General features: G+C 43.2%; 1 protein-coding gene across 1 annotated transcript in view; it reads left to right on the top strand.

The window, feature by feature from the left end:
- The window catches only part of SH3PXD2A (SH3 and PX domains 2A), a 182044-nt gene extending 166918 nt beyond the window's left edge, over window positions 1-15126 (top strand). Inside the window, exons 8-12 of the mRNA XM_009705187.1 lie at window positions 3425-3542; window positions 9091-9425; window positions 10278-10327; window positions 12491-12610; window positions 12742-15126. Coding sequence (XP_009703489.1) covers window positions 3425-3542; window positions 9091-9425; window positions 10278-10327; window positions 12491-12610; window positions 12742-14637 — 2519 coding nt within the window. The 3' untranslated portion in view covers window positions 14638-15126. The remainder of the gene's footprint in view (window positions 1-3424; window positions 3543-9090; window positions 9426-10277; window positions 10328-12490; window positions 12611-12741) is intronic.
- The last annotated feature ends 702 nt before the right edge of the window (window positions 15127-15828 follow it).

Below are 15828 nucleotides of genomic sequence, written 5' to 3'. Positions count from 1 at the left end.
ACAAAAACATCGTAGGACCCTCTTTTCTAAGTGGATTTTTAATTGCTTTATACTTTAATACTTAATGTCTTGCTTCACGGGAGAACCTTTTCTCTCTCCCCCCTTCCTACTTCCATGCAGTCTCTCTTCCCTCCTTCCTTTGTATAGGGAGGAGTCACCTGAAGGGCTTTCCTCTCAAAGAGCAGTAGTCTTGAGTTGAAAGCCACAGGCCCAAAGATATAAGCAGTGGAGGTGCTCATGGGCAGCATAAGACAGTAGCAGTTCAGAAAAGCCTTACCCATGCATCACAGTGTCATGGTACTTGGATGTGGCTCCATCCTCCTTAGCAATTCAAGTGTTCCAGTTTCTAGAGTGGACCAGTGTGTCTGGTCATTCTGAGCCGCTGATGGGCAGTATTGAGTCTGGTGTGTGCAAGGAGCAAGGTGAGAGCAGCAACAGGCAAAGCAGTAATCTCAGTACTGGGAGTAGAGTGCTGCTCAAGAGCAGAGTCTCTCCTTAGTAAACATATGCAATGGTGAAAAGCTCAGGAAGGAGGCTGCAGCTCTCCCAGCTGGGGATGTGGCTTCCCCATGCAGCTGGCAACCACTTTTTCAATGTGCCACCTCCACAGTATGGTCAGTACTTCCTGGCCTGTTTCAGCCAGAATGAGAGGAGCTGGAGGATCTCTCTGCTCTTCTGCCTTACCTTGAAACTAGCTGGAAGGGAAGTCTGGAAGTCAGTAGCTGGGAGGAAGGCAGGCAGTAATGAACAGATAGAGCAGTGATGTGTGCCCACGTGCATAGCTGCGGGCTCAGAAGTTCTGTTTGCAGAAGTTGCTGGCTGTTGTAGTAGCTTGCATGGATCTGTTGTCCTTTTCCCTGGCAAGCCACTCATCTGTATTTGGAATGGAGAGTGGATTTGTGTGGGGGAAGAAAGGATCTAATGTTTTGAAGGTGACTACATCTTAGTTTGCAAAGGACCCTCATGCCAAACTGATTTCCCTTGAATGATCAGATTCAAACACTGTTGGGGTTGATGGGTGACCACTGTCTCAATTCCTCACACAGGGGAAGTGCTGCTGGAGCAGGAGTTTGAAAAACTGTTGAAATCTAGGGGTAAGCACCTCACTCATGGCCTCCTACCCTGTCCTCTACAGAAGAGGGGAGGTCACATCCTTTAAGGGTGAGACCAGTCTGCCCAGCAAGAGGAGCTGAATAGCTGGCTTTAGCTGCAGCAGGGATGGCTGTTTATGTGGCGGAAAAAGAAGATAAACAGAGAAACTTCTGTTGTAGCTGTAGCGGCAAGGGTGAACTCTGATAGCCTGGGTTATAAAGCAGCTTTAGTATGGGGAAGAGACAAAGCAGGGCCTTCTTCCAACGCCGGGCAAGTACGTGATTTAGCTCTTTATTACTGTCCTAGAAACATCCCTGGAAGTGTGTGAAGCAATGTGTCTCTGGACAGTGCAGCTATGTGCACCTGAACTTTCCCTTGGCCCTCTCCTCTCAGGGACAAGATCTAGCTGCCCAGGGATCTTCTGCAGTTCAGTTTAGTGCTTGGGGCTTTGCATGCAATGGAAACTGGGCACATAATTCCTTCAGCAGCAGTCACTTGAAACAGAGGAAAAACGAGTCCACCTTTACCCAGCAGAGCAGAAACTCAAGCTAGCTGTGACTTTGAAGCCAGGTTTCATTAGCTGGGTTTCATTGGTCAGGCCCCATCTTGTAGTAGAGTAAATACTACTACTATTACTATTTCCCCACAGATTTCTGTGGGGAAGGTGTCGTATTCTGATGGTGCTGATTACAAACTAGCTGGAATTCCTTACCAGTGATAAAACGGCTAAAGCAGCCTTCCTGTTGGAGAGCAGGAGAGAGTATTTTCCTCTTGGAGACAAAGGTTTTACCTCATCAGAATTAGAAGGATGCAAATGAGACCCGTTGAGGGAAGATGACTTCAGATACGTAGCTTTGCTGAATTTTCTGCTATCAGATGCTCTGCCAACATTTTTCCCCTTTCTGAGGTGTTATTTCTTTCTTTGTCTCAGTAAGATTTTTTTTTCTTTAACGATTCCATGATTTGCCCAGCAACAAAACGCAGTTGAGCCACAAAACCAAACAGATGGTTGGGTCTACTTCACTCTCTCCGAAAGAGTGGTTGCCTCAAGCTGCTGCAACCTTTTCCTAGCTCCTTTGTTCTGCAGTGATCAGGAGCTCTGGATTCACTTAATTTCCTGCCCATTCGTGTGCACTGACAACCCTCTATTTGTTCCTGGCCATACCTTGTTGCGACTGCCAGTAGAAAATGCTAGGAAAGCCGGTTGGGGTGTGCTTTATTGCTTGCTTGCCCTGCCTTTGATTCAGCTACAGAAACTCATGCTGTTACATGCACTGTAGCTTGGGTTGAGGAGAGGGGTTTGGTAACACTTTCTGTGTCAGCCACTGCAGAGCAAGGCTGGTAGTTCACATTTTCAATGCCAGTTGTAATTTTTTAAGCTAAGGGAGGAAAAGATTGACCTTGACCATGATGGAAATGCTGCAGTAAATGACTCCTAGTGGGTGGAGGAAGACGCTGAGAAAGTGTCTATTCTGCTCTGCTCATTGACTTACTCTCAGCAAGTCTACTCACCTCTGCCCAGCTGGGAAGGGGATAGATGCAGGAGATGAATAGGGATGCTACGTTTTTGGCTCAGACACCATAGTTGAAATCTAGCCTGTGCTTTTGAAGTATGTGTCTTAGTTCTGGCCCTCCTTTACCACTGCCACATGTGTGTTTCTCTGGAGTGAGGTCTAGCAAAAGTATGTTTGCAGAACACTTCGCAGGCCACAAATGCTGTATGATCTGTCAAATGCAAAACCCTATTTTTCTTTTGTCACTTCTTAAATGCTGTTTCAAGCTCGTTGCTGTAGACCTATGCTGTTTGGGAGGCACAAGGAGAGCAGCGTGATGGGCCAGCCCCTGAGTTGGGGAGAATCGGTCCCTCTCGGGATGCAGGGCTCGGGTTTCAGTAACACAATGCTTTGTGCAGCCATGTGCGTGTTCAAAGAGCCAACTGGCTGGAGCTCCCGCAGTGACGCTTGGCTGATTTGGCAGCCGGGTTGATTCTGTCAAGTTACAGTACGGGAGTTAAGTCCAGCTTCAAATCCTCTCCCTTACCCGCTCGAGGAACCTGGAGGCGGGGGAGCGGGAGGAAGGGGGGAAGCTCTCTGGGGACTTTGTGTCATTATTGGCATGGAAACGTTTTGTGATTATCAGCAGCAGGGTAGTGGCAAGGGGCTGATTATCTATCATGTCGTCAGCATAAATAATCAGTGGGCCCCTGAGCAGGGCTCCGCCTTTTGTAATGGCTCCACGTAATCACTGCATAACAGTTTAAAAGCAAGCAGAACAGAAAAACAGCTGGACTAATTCTGACCCTAACTGATGTTGCCTTTTCTCCTCTCACTAGAAGAGAAATATGTCACTATCCAGCCATACGCCAGCCAGGGGAAGGATGAGATTGGGTTCGAAAAAGGGGTCACCGTGGAGGTCATCCAAAAGAACCTGGAAGGATGGTGGTACATAAGGTAAAGAAGCCGTGCATCCAGATTGCTGCAGAATCTGTGACAATGAGCTTTTCTGATCACTCACTTAATGTTAGCGTTTAGATAATTCTGTAGCTGGGCAAGGAAGCCCAAATTGTTCATAAAGCCTCTTGAATAAATGTAAAGAAAAAGCTAAGATAATAGAATGGTGATGAAAGTAGCACTATAGTGTCTGCAAAAGCTGTGGACCATTCCAGTGGGGAAACTCCTGAAATTGTAGATTTATTTTTTTTCCCTTCAAGTTAAAAGCCCATATCTGAATTAAGATCTATGAGACCTAACAAGGTTTTCTGTTGTGTGTAATTTTAATGTGTTTCCAGTATAAGACTTATTCTGCAACATATTTAAATCTATTTATAGCGATGCTGAAAAGGCTGATTGTGATCTCTTGAGCTGTTTGGGGCAGGTAGTGCTATTTTCAGGCGTATAAGTTTGCTGGTTATAGCCCTTTTTCAAACTTATTGATGGTTTCAACTAATTGGCCTGATATCTCCCTGTCCACGTTAGATAGTCCTAATGTAGAGGGACTGGATTCCAAGGCCAGGCGTATCATTGTGTATCAAACTTTGTGTATCAAACTTTGTTATGTATTTGAAACAGCAGTCATAGAGGACGTTTGTGACTTAAGAATCCCCTTTTTAAATGCTTATGGGGAGGAGGTAGGTTAGGTATGTCTCAGATAGTGATACAAGATGTCAGGATGAGTACTTAATGAGAGCTTTCTCCATCTAGGTTCATGCAGCACTTAGAATCATGAAGTAGCACTAAAACCTGACCCTTGTTTTGTATCTTTGTGAATCCTGCAGTGCTATGACATCCCATTTGTCTTTAAACAAGATGTCATACAACAGGTAGCCTAAAAACAGAAGTTTGTCTTGGGCAGTGCAAAACATCTCCTCTAGTCATCTTTTTCCATTCAGCCTGTAATTATAGTGATTATTTTTTCCCCTTTCCCTCCCCAAGCCATAACTTTTGTTTGGATTCTGCTTGATATATCAGCTTTGAATGAGGACTATGAAAATGCTGGCTAAAGCAATGTTGTTGCTTTTCTTGATGTCCTTTACTCGGAAAACTAATAATTTTTATTTTTACTTCTATCTAATGCTCCCATAGAGGGAATAGGCAAATAAAGATAGCAGTAGAGCCAGGAAGGCACTCTAGATAGGAGGAACTAAAAAATGTGTGGGTTTGGTCAGGTCACTTTTTTTTTCCCCTCCTTTAATCATTCATAGAAGTGGAATCCAAAGTTGCAGATAGAGGAATCAAGAGCACATAGGTTTTCTGAGGGGAGAAACATTGCAAGACATCTCTAGTTTATTTTGGTATTCGTCTGAAATTCAGCCTTATTAGTACTGTAGGTTCCCCTTTGCCATATTAACAGTTCTACCATAAGCAGAATTTCTTTTTTTTTTTTTCCCTTTTCCTCACACACTCCTTTGGGCCAACCCAAAACACACATTTTCCTATATAGCAGAAGTGTATTCTGGTGAACGGTGACACTTGCTGGAAGGACGGTGGATGTCCCAGCCACCCCATGGAACTTGGGGAATGCAGCATGCCCTTGGCTTTTTTGTAAGGGGCATTTTGAATTGAGCAACCTCTCTTCTTGTTGAAAGGTGGATTAGGTGCTCCCCATATGTGTGTGACGAGTGTGTTGGGTGTCAGCATTCATCCTCTCTGCTGCTCTGGAGCACTATGCTGCAGTCTTGCTGGAGAATTAAACTGCTCTTAGAAAGACTTTTTTTTTTTTTTCCTCCATGGGCAACAGTTTTGGAAATGCTGATGTGGTGATCCATCTCTGCAAGCTGGTCCTTTGCAGCCTGAGTAGCTGATCTCCAAAATGGTGTGCTGTTTATTAGACTTAAACTGGTCTGAATACTGTTAGGTACCACTCAGAAAAGGATTCCTCTTCTGCAGAAATACACTTTTCTGAGTATTGAGTGCCTTAAAAGGAGCAAGTCCCTCTCCTGCAGTGGGTGTGGGAGGAGAGGGAGCAGGAAGAAACTGCAGTTGAATCCTGCTGCCTTGTTGTCTGCTGGACTGGGTAACAGAGACCGAACGCGCACGTCAATGTGTAGAAATAAAAACAAATCCAACAGCTTGCAAATGGAATCCACCTTAAAAACATTAGCTTGTTCCACCTTAAATATGTAATTTCCCCAAATTCCTGGCCATGTGCTGATCCTCATTTCCTGTCCTTCTTTTTCTTTTTTCTTTTCTCCCCCCCCCCAGTTTGCTTCCCTCTGGAGTAATTCCAGTGCTCTGGAGCTGGAAAGCAGATGTGACTCTCAGACTCATAGAGGCACTTCTGACTTCTTTAACATTCCTATGGTTTGAATCCATTTTTTCCTTCATGTAGTATAAACAAGGAGAGTTTTGGAATCGCAGAGGAACCAAATCACTGCACCTAATTCTGTGACCCTCCCAATTCAATGCTGTAGGAGCTAGAGGCAGTATTGGTGTCTTCCTTTATTTTGCTCTGTGTGCATTATGACTCTTAAAAAAAAAAAAATAAAATCATTGGTACTTTGGAGAAGTGAAAGAAAGGCTCTGACCTGTGATCTTTCCTGCTGTTATACTGAGTTCACTGGATCTGTGTGCTTCCTGGTATGATCATAGCTGGCATTAGCATCCCTTATTTAGATCTTACTTTGTATCAATTACTGTCACCTGGAGGTAATCTCATGATGCCCAAGTGGATCGCAGGCCAAGTAAGTAGCAATGTGCTAAGTAAAGCTTTTTTTATTTGCCTGCATCTTCATTTTGTGGTTCGTTCTGAGCCTCAGCCCATGTGAATGAAGTGCAGTTGGGAGGTGTTAGCGACACTGAAATGAGGAGGAATCCAGGATGGGGTTTGAAATGTCTCCAGTAGGTTGTGAGTATAAATGAAGGAAGGATACTTGTGATTCAAATCTTGGACATGAAATGAAGATTGTTACAGGTTCACGACTTCTCTGAAGCTGATTAGAAGTTGCCTTAGTTCTTTCACCTATAACATAGGGAGATCAAGTAGTCTTCTAAGGTGATGTTTGCAAAGGGCTTTGAGATTACCAAATTCAAGGACTAAGGTGAAAAATGTAAGCCTATTTGACTTACATAAGTAGCTTTTATTTGTGATATTACACAAATAAACTGACAGTTGCTGGCAACTACTGTTCAACATTAACTTCAGGTTGAATTTACTAACTCACAGGAAGAAATAACCAGCAACAGCCTCTCTACTGAGGATGTGTTGCCCAGAGTTATTAATTGTCCAGCTATTGCTGCTACAATTCATTGGGAGCAACTACGTGAGATCAGAGGTGTCTGAAGCAGCATGGTTATATGGGCTGATCCAAATACGTACAGTTGGCAGGAGAACTAAGGAGCCAGTACAGAACCTGCCTGTGGCTGCCTTTCTGATCTGAAATGTGTTAAGTCTCCCCCAAACTAAGATGAATGAAAACTGTTTTTTCTTGCTGATTTTGCACAGTCAAGCTCTGTTAAAAGTAACCTTTGGAACTGGAGCGCTCAGTGCATTGGCCAATGTGGCTTTCTCACAGACTAAAACCTTTACATCTCTAGATCATGTAAAGTTATAAATGTCCTTTAAAAAACTTCCCTGATGCACAGGCAGCAGAAAGCATTGGTCAGTAGCTCTGCAAAAGGGCCATCTACTGCAAAAGGGGATGAAGCTAAAAAGTCTTCAGGGCTGGAAAATGGCACTGAGAGATCCGTTGCCACAATAGGGGACGTGGTACTTATTGAGGCCTTTTCTTCTTTTCTTTTTTTGGCTTAGTTTGAGGTTTTGCCACAAAAGCCTCGAACGGGACAGGATTGGATAGATCCACATTGCATCTTGACATAGTATCAATGGGTGGGTGCTGTGTATTTGTTGGAAGTCAGATCAAGTCATTACCATTTTGCTACTTCTTTTTAAGTCTCCATGTGGCAAACAAAGCTCAGAGCTGTTGGGATGCTCTCCTTTGACACCAGAATCTTTGAAAAAAAACCAGCTTGCTGCTAAACTCTGAACAGGGGAGATCCTGTATCTTTGCCTTTATGTGTGAAAGAAGGCAGGTATGTAGGGAGAGGCAGCATCTCTAGAGTCCTGGCTGATCTAGATGGGAGGGGAGGAAAAGGCAAGATTTTGGACAGAAAGATCCTTGTGGTCATTGCTAGAAGTACAGCAATTATATTTGCTTTTGTACAGGAAGAGTAATGAAGTCTAGGGAAGCAAAGCTACACTGCGTTTTCCTGTTCTCCCAAAAAAGTCCCAGTACCACTCTTGAGTGTCTGGATGTGGTGAATGAGGCCAGGGTGTGCCCTGGTGCAGAAATCTCACTGCAAACCTCAAAATGCAAGTGTTGGCATGATAAAGTTGCTCATCTGCCAGGGGATGATTTGCTGATATTTCCCCCACCTGCCCCCAGCTCATTCCTCTGCTGTCTAATGAGTCTCCATTTTCATTAAAGAGCGTTAGAGTCCTACTGTTTTAAGCTTTGTATTTCATGCAGATTTCCCGAGCACCAGGATTTTAATGGTGCCTGGTTTCTCACTTACCCAAAGCAGGAACTTGAACTGTATCTTGAGAGATTACAGAGAGAAGGGTTTCAGTGACTCACTCTGTAGTAAGTTACGGTTTCATTAGGGAAAGCAAAGTTCATCCACATGGTCCTCCCTGGAGTCTGATTGTAATCTGAAATCCCTCCTGAGGTGTTAGGAATGGCAGGAGTTAGAAAAACCATCTTCCCAAAAGCCCAGTTGTGGAAGAATGTCTTCAGTTTGAAGTGTAGCATGAGCAGCTCAGGCTGGTGCTCCGGGAACACATACTGGATTCAGGTGTCTGTTCAGATTTCCCAGTTTATTTCTTCAGATCGCCCCAGCTTGTTCAGGAAAATGACTCTCCATCAAAGCCATTTTTCTGTAGTCAAATTATTTCTTGACCTTGCAGTGCTAGAGGAAGCTGCACCAGATTGAGTCCCATATTCTCCGTAAGAGAAGCTGATCATACAGGACTAGGAGTTATGGGAGGGGCAGTGTTTGTTATAATTGCAAGGGGGAAGGCTTGCACAAGGGCCTTATAAACTGCGAACATAAGGGCTCTGTACTGGGCTCTGTACACCCTTATTTTAGCCCTTTCCCATTTTGAGTTGCCACTAGGAAGTATTAAAGCTATTAAAATATTTTACTGACTAGTTTGCTTTTTTGCAGTATGGGAAAATACTGAGTTTACCTAGTACTGTCTAAGTGTGGCATAAAGCAAACTGGTAAAATCCTTTGCCTTGCGAGTAACTGAATTTCTTACCCAGAGAACTTCCTTCCTTAGCATGATTGACAGCTTTTAACAGCAGTCCACAGTTCACTGTTTGCTCAGCTGGCTTTGAGATGTCTAATCAATAGATAATAAATGAACAAAGACCACAAAAGTTTATCCAAGAACCACAAATTTTGGTTTATGTTATCATCTATCACTTTTGCCTTAGCTATTATACCTGAAATAGTGAGAAGGCTGTGTTTGATGTGATGATGTTTCCTTTTGCATTTGCAGGTATCTAGGCAAAGAGGGCTGGGCCCCAGCTTCATATCTGAAGAAGGCTAAAGATGATCTTCCATCTAGGAAAAAAAACTTAACTGGGCCAGTGGAAATCATAGGAAACATCATGGAGATCAGTAACCTGCTAAACAAGAAATCATCCACTGACAAGGAAACTCAAGCAGAAAACGAGACTACGGAAGCCCATATCACCAAGAAGGAAATCAGTTTGCCCATCCTGTGCAATGACTCTAATGGCAATGCCATGATGACTCCAGACAAGCAGGCTTCCAAACTGGCCCAGGGATCCCCAGCCATAGCAAGGATAGCACCACAAAGGGCTCAAATAAGTAAGGCAGTAGTCTAGGTTTCCACTGGCTTGCAGTGAATTCTTGTTTTCTACCTTTCAAGGCTCGCATTGCCTGTCAGCTAAGGTCCCATGTGTCCTGGCCTAATAGTTGAGTCCACATGAGCAGACCTTTGCATTGTCTGTAGATCTGCAGGGGCTCCAGAACATGATCCTTCATTAGTAGTGATAAAATTTAACTTCACTTTATATAAGGGCTGGCTGGTTCTTCTTTATGTTAGCCAGTATGTGTTCACTTTTTTTCTTTCTCCCAGAGAAGATATTTTTCCTTTTTGAACACTCTAAAACATGTCCCCCATACCCAGTAATGCAGATGATGTGATGGTGTGTTAAAGTGAAGGAGACCACCTATGTCTTCTCTTGCATTTGTTCTGCTATTTTCCTGGGGGCAAGTTGCTATAATGTTTTTACTGCTTCATCTGCAAAATGCAGATGCTAACGCTAGTCTGTGCAAGTAATGGCAAGATACTATGGTAGAGGACAGTGTGAGTGTTATTAATTTAGTGGATTATTTTTACTGCTAGAGGGAAAACTAGGTATTAGGCCAAATCTTTGCTGGCCAGTCTCCAATGGAGCTGGTCAGTTCCAGCAGAAAATACAATCCACTACTTTCTGGCAGTGATTTCCTCTTAAATTTGCTGGCTTAGCTGAGATGCATAGCTAAGCTACCTTGGTATTTCTAATATACCCTCATAGTTTCCTTTCTCGTTTCATAGAGATGCCTTAAATATTGCAAATACTGACTTCTAATGTTCTCAAAGTGTGTAACAGCAGAGAGCTGCTGAAAAATATGTTTAAAGTTAAATAAACTCTACCTTTTACCTTTCCCTTTCAGGTTCTCCAAATCTAAGAACAAGGCCACCCCCAAGAAGAGAATCCAGTCTGGTTTGTATTCATTTATGGTATATGTTAGCAGTGGGGTAGGTGTGCGGGTGCTTTATGAGACTTTCTACAGCTGTGCAAGGTGCAGGGGATATCTGAGAGATCCTTTATTTGCATGTCTGTTCATTTTATCATTTAAGTATTGAGCAGACCTCTGGACATCCTAATGTTAACTGGGAAATTATGTTTTTCAAAATGTTGCCCCAAATAAGCAGGTATTGAACTGAAGGGAGAATATCCTAAAGCTACTATGTTCTGTGCATGAGCATTAAACCTTCCGAGTCAGCCAAACAAGCTTTAAAGTTCCTTTGGGTGTCTTTAGCCTAGATTGGATCTTTTGACCTTCTCTTGTCTAACAACTGGGGACGTCTTCCCTCCTTCTATTGCTACCATCTCTGATGTGGCTAAACTTCACTCTTGTGTATGTTTAAAGTGACTTTGGTTCTTATGGAAGGATGTGTGCTACAGGAATGAGAGCTCCTATGATTGTTTATCCTCAAAGCTAGAATTCTGGAAGTTTGGACCAATTTGAGATTAGGACTGTCATCTTCAGATAGGAACTACTCAGTAGTCTATTTGTACAAAAGCTAATAAGATGTTTATAACTAGGCAATACATAGTGTTTAATCTTTGCTGTATCCTTTATGAGCAGTATGTGACTTGTAATTTTTCTGTGTCATCTGAGATGCCTCATAACAAACTAGATTAATAGCATATTAGCATTTTCTTCCTATTTCTCTTTGCATTATTTTCAATTAGACTTTGTTTTGGCAAGAGTACTACACTTAATCTCATGCTAAAAATAACAGTGATAATATATGTGAAACCCTGAACATGTCTGCTGTTTCCAATTATCTTCATTTAATCCAAACCATCCTATTATCTGAAGGCATTTTATTATGCTGCACTTCTGCTGTATTTCAGCATTTATAGTGCAGAAACATCCAATTATAACATTGTTAGACATGGTTCCTAAGGTGCAGTGATGCATTCTGTGTGAAATGCCACATGCTGTGTGTGATGAAACATGGATTGTTAGTTACGATGAGGATGTCTTAGAAATGGAGGAGCGTGTGAATAAAGTACAATATGCAATTTGCCTTTCTCCCATTAATGGCTTAGGATCATTTTGTGTCTTTGGCTGTCCTGTGTCTGTCTGTGGCAGGTCTGACTTGTTTTCAAGAGATCTGAAACACTGCAGTTCTTGTGTTAGAACCATAAGCAGTGAAGTGCGGAAGCTGTGAAGCTTCACCATCATCTAGTCATTCTGTAGATGCGCAAAGTGCTGATCTGAAAAGCTTTCAATATTGAAATTCCTGAAAGGACTATTATCCCATTTATCACCTTAAAAATAATTGTAACAAACTCATGTGACAGCTTGATGTAAAGGTACTTAGCTTTTAGAGGAATCTGGTATTCTGCCAGAATGGCTGTAAGTAGCACTGTCCTGCTTCTTATGGAGCCTCTATGTACTTTAAATGCAGGTTGTGTTGGGACTTATTAGAGGTTCTGGGTCTCTGTTATGGGAAGGAACCTGGAATCTTTTGATCCTATAGTAAAGTCCTTCCTTTCTCCTATCACTTTAGCTGAGGAAAACTCTTCATAGAGGTCTATGATATTGTCCTTGTTTCTTGCTACAACAGATGCCCATTAGCTGATATCACTGAGTATTTCAGATTGTTTAAAAATCTGGCAGCAGATTAAGAGCAATAGTTTATTAGGATTACATTTTAAGGTAGTATATTTGATGATAGGCAGAATCTATTATAAGCCTGTTGCAATGCTGTTTTCTGCAGTTGTGGCAAGCCATCCAGAACTGAGTCTTTCTGGACAAAATCTCAGCATAAATGGGCTGTTGTTACTGTGGCTGGAATGGCAGCTCATGCTTTATGGCCCATCAGTAAAATGTTTTACTGTTCAGGTAAAGATTATCACAATTTTAGTAGCTGGTGAACACGACATGAACAGTGAGTATTTTCAAAGGCTTCTCCCTTGTGGCCCATCTCAATACATCAGCTTCCACGCTGGAGAACTGGGAAGTTATCATTAGGAAGTAGCACAGGAAGAAAGAAGAGTTTTAGTGAATAAAGGCAAATATTTTTTCATACTGCTCTTCAGCCCACTGTTTCTTTGGTTTAATTGAACAAAACTTCCAATTTGCCATAGGGTTTTCAGTTGCCCAAACCACCAGAGCCACCCTCCGTGGAAGTGGAATACTACACCATTGCAGAGTTCCAGTCGTGTATCTCTGATGGCATAAGCTTTCGTGGAGGACAAAAAGCAGAGGTGAGCCTTAACAGTGCAGCTGGAAAAATTGTAATATTTGGCTGTTGCAGGGGACTGGATTGAAAGGGGAGGAGTGGAAAGCAATTGGTTGAGACTTTTATCTGAGTGGCATGTTCCTTGTCATCTCCTAGGTTATAGAAAAGAATTCTGGTGGCTGGTGGTACGTGCAGATTGGAGAGAAGGAAGGATGGGCTCCAGCATCTTACATTGACAAGAGGAAGAAGCCAAATTTAAACAGAAGAACCAGTACTTTAACCCGCCCAAAAGTTCCTCCCCCAGCACCTCCCAGTAAACCAAAAGACTCTGAAGAAGGAACAACTCCTGGAACAATTTCTTCAGGAGATACCCAGGACTCTCCCCACAAGCTGAAATATGAAGAACCTGAGTATGATGTGCCTGCCTTTGGCTTTGACTCGGAGTGTGAAGTAAGTGAAAGTCATCGTGAAGAGGGCACTCCTGAAAAACGACTGTTTCAGCCCCTCAAGCCATCTCCCGTGTCATCACTTCAGAAAGCGAAGTTCAAAGTAGGAGAGTCTTCAGAAGATGTTGCTCACGAAGAAGAGACCATTTATGAAAACGAGGGATTCAGGCGTTATGTGGAAGATGCTTTGTCCAATAAGGAATCTAGTGGAGACTCCGATTCTCAGAAAAGCTCCTCTCTCTCCTTGATCCGAAGGAATTCTCCATGTTCCAACTCTCCTAAATCATCCCTTGTGAAGCTCAAGGCAGACAAAAACATCCAGCCCGATCTTGGAAAATGTCACTATTCCAGGAGCGAGGAGACAAAACCAAGGTCAGCTTCAGATGTTGGTTTACGTAGCATGCCAAGAACAGGCATGAAGAAAGAGCCTGGGCAGAGTCCTTCCATTAGAGCAAAGCCAATTGTTAGGCCCAAACCCTTCCTGAACAAGGCAGACTCGCAAAGCCAAGAAAAGATGGATATCAGCACTTTAAGGCGTCAGCTGAGGCCTACTGGGCAACTCAGAGGTGGACTTAAAGGTTCAAGAAGTGAAGAGTCCGAGAGCCCCCCACACACAGCTTCTGAGAACCAAGATGATCCTGTCAGGAGGAGTTCGGCTGATCTCATTACAGCTCCTTCCCGTGGTATTTTCTGCTCTAGCCATCCGGTCAAAGCTGAGCAAGAAAATGACTCCAGATGTTTCTATGTGACCACTGACTCATACCAAAAGGTACAGGATTCTGAAATTTGCTTCCCAGCAGGAGTAGAAGTGGAAGTGCTGGAAAAGCAAGCCAGTGGATGGTGGTACCTGAAATACGGAGACATGGAAGGCTGGGCTCCTTCCCATTATTTGGCTCTCCCTGATAACCAGCGAGAAACCACATCAGCAGATACTGATGCCTCATTTGCCAGGAATAGGAAAAATGAAAACAAGTCAAACAGTTTAGAGAAGATAGAGAAGAGGGTTCAGGCTTTGAATACCATCAACCAGAGCAAACGTGCAACACCACCCATCCCAAGCAAACCTCCTGGTGGTTTTTCAAAACCAGCAGGGCCAGTCAAAATGAGGAATGGTGTGAGGCAACTTGCTGTCCGGCCGCAATCAGTGTTTGTGTCTCCACCACCAAAGGATAACAACCTGTCATGCTCCTTGCGCAGAAATGAGTCTTTAACAGCTACAGATCACCTTAGGACCGTCCGTCGGAATTCCTCCTTCAGCAACGCATGGTCACAGCCTGGTGACGTGAAGGGAAAGCAGCCTGAGCAGTTGGGTACAGAGGGCTCAGAGACCACCTCCAACCTCCCTACCCAGAGGAATGGGATTCCTGTGTCCACAGTCAGGCCAAAGCCCATTGAGAAATCTCAGTTCATCCACAACAATCTCAAGGACATTTATGTTTCCATTGCAGACTATGAAGGAGATGAGGAAACTGCAGGGTTTCAGGAAGGTGTCTGCATGGAGGTCCTTGAAAGGAACCCGAATGGCTGGTGGTACTGCCAGATCATGAATGGTGTGAAGCCATTCAAAGGCTGGGTGCCCTCAAATTACTTGGAGAAAAAGAACTAATATTGCAATATCTTTAACCTCCCTAATTTATACTGTTCCTGCTGTGTACATGTGGAAAAAACAATTGCTACACAAAAAGACGTTTCCCTGTGCTCCAGTTTGTACAAATGGACAAAGGAGTCTATGCTGAGGACAAATCTGCTGTGTTCTGGAGAGGTTTGTGGTGTTAACATGTTGTAAGCAGCTATGAGGAAGATGCAGCATAGTCAAATGCCTTTTTGTGAAGCTGTTAATAATCTTGTATGTGTAACAGGGTATGACATCCCATCTTTCCCATTGTTGATAGGAAACCAAATGTGTGCCTTTTGTGAGAGAGAAATACACATGCATCTACTTGGGGAGTTTTGTGCCAAACTCTGTTTTACAATCTTGGCTCCCTTTCTCCTCATTCTTGTCCGTACGTGGAATACCCAAGAGTTTTGGATGCATTTCCACAACTTACAGTGAGAAGCGAATGGAAGTTTCTGAAACGCAGAGGGACTCTAATTCTTTGGAGATATTCACTTTTTTTTTTACTGTTCTCAACAGTTGGTTGATCCAGAGTTGGAGCCTTTTCATTGCGGAGAGATCTGGTCTCTGACTTCAGCTGTGTTTTGTTGTTACTGCTAACTCACTGGAAAAGGCAATCGGGTGGTGTTGGTTGGGGGCTTTTTGTTTCTTTTTGTTCTATCTTGTTCTTTGAGTTGGGATTTCAGGTATTCTAGGGCAGCGATGCCTACTGGTGCTTGTGAAAACAAACCTACAAACCCCATGCTTAAGCACATCCATTACTTTGCAGGCTCCTTACATAGTTCTGTGCCTGGCTCCCGCCAGGTGATCCTGGTTGATTCTCTTCCTAGAGTTGGGTTTCTGAAAACTTGCCATAATATCAAAATGTACAAAAGTCCCTTAAGACGCTAAGACCAAGCTGTCAAATGTGTTACTTCTGGTTTTGCGATCTGGTCCGAATCCAAACGTGCTGACTGCTGGCAGGGCCCACCAAGTTATTAGTTAGAAATAGCCATAACCTTCTGCAACATCAGTGTTTACAGTGGGGGAGGGGAGCCATCAAACTCAGTCTGCACATCCTTAATTTGTATATTTTTGGGGAATTGTTTTTCTGTGTTTTGTTTTTGTCTTCTGTGCATTCTGGGTTTACTTTATTTTTTTTGTCTTGTTTTACCAGACTTAAAACTGAAGTAGGAGCCAAAT

Source organism: Cariama cristata, unplaced genomic scaffold (assembly GCF_000690535.1).
Source record: "Cariama cristata isolate BGI_N322 unplaced genomic scaffold, ASM69053v1 scaffold9588, whole genome shotgun sequence".
Classification (NCBI taxonomy): Eukaryota; Metazoa; Chordata; class Aves; order Cariamiformes; family Cariamidae; genus Cariama; species Cariama cristata.
This window is presented reverse-complemented; position numbering and strand designations above follow the sequence as displayed.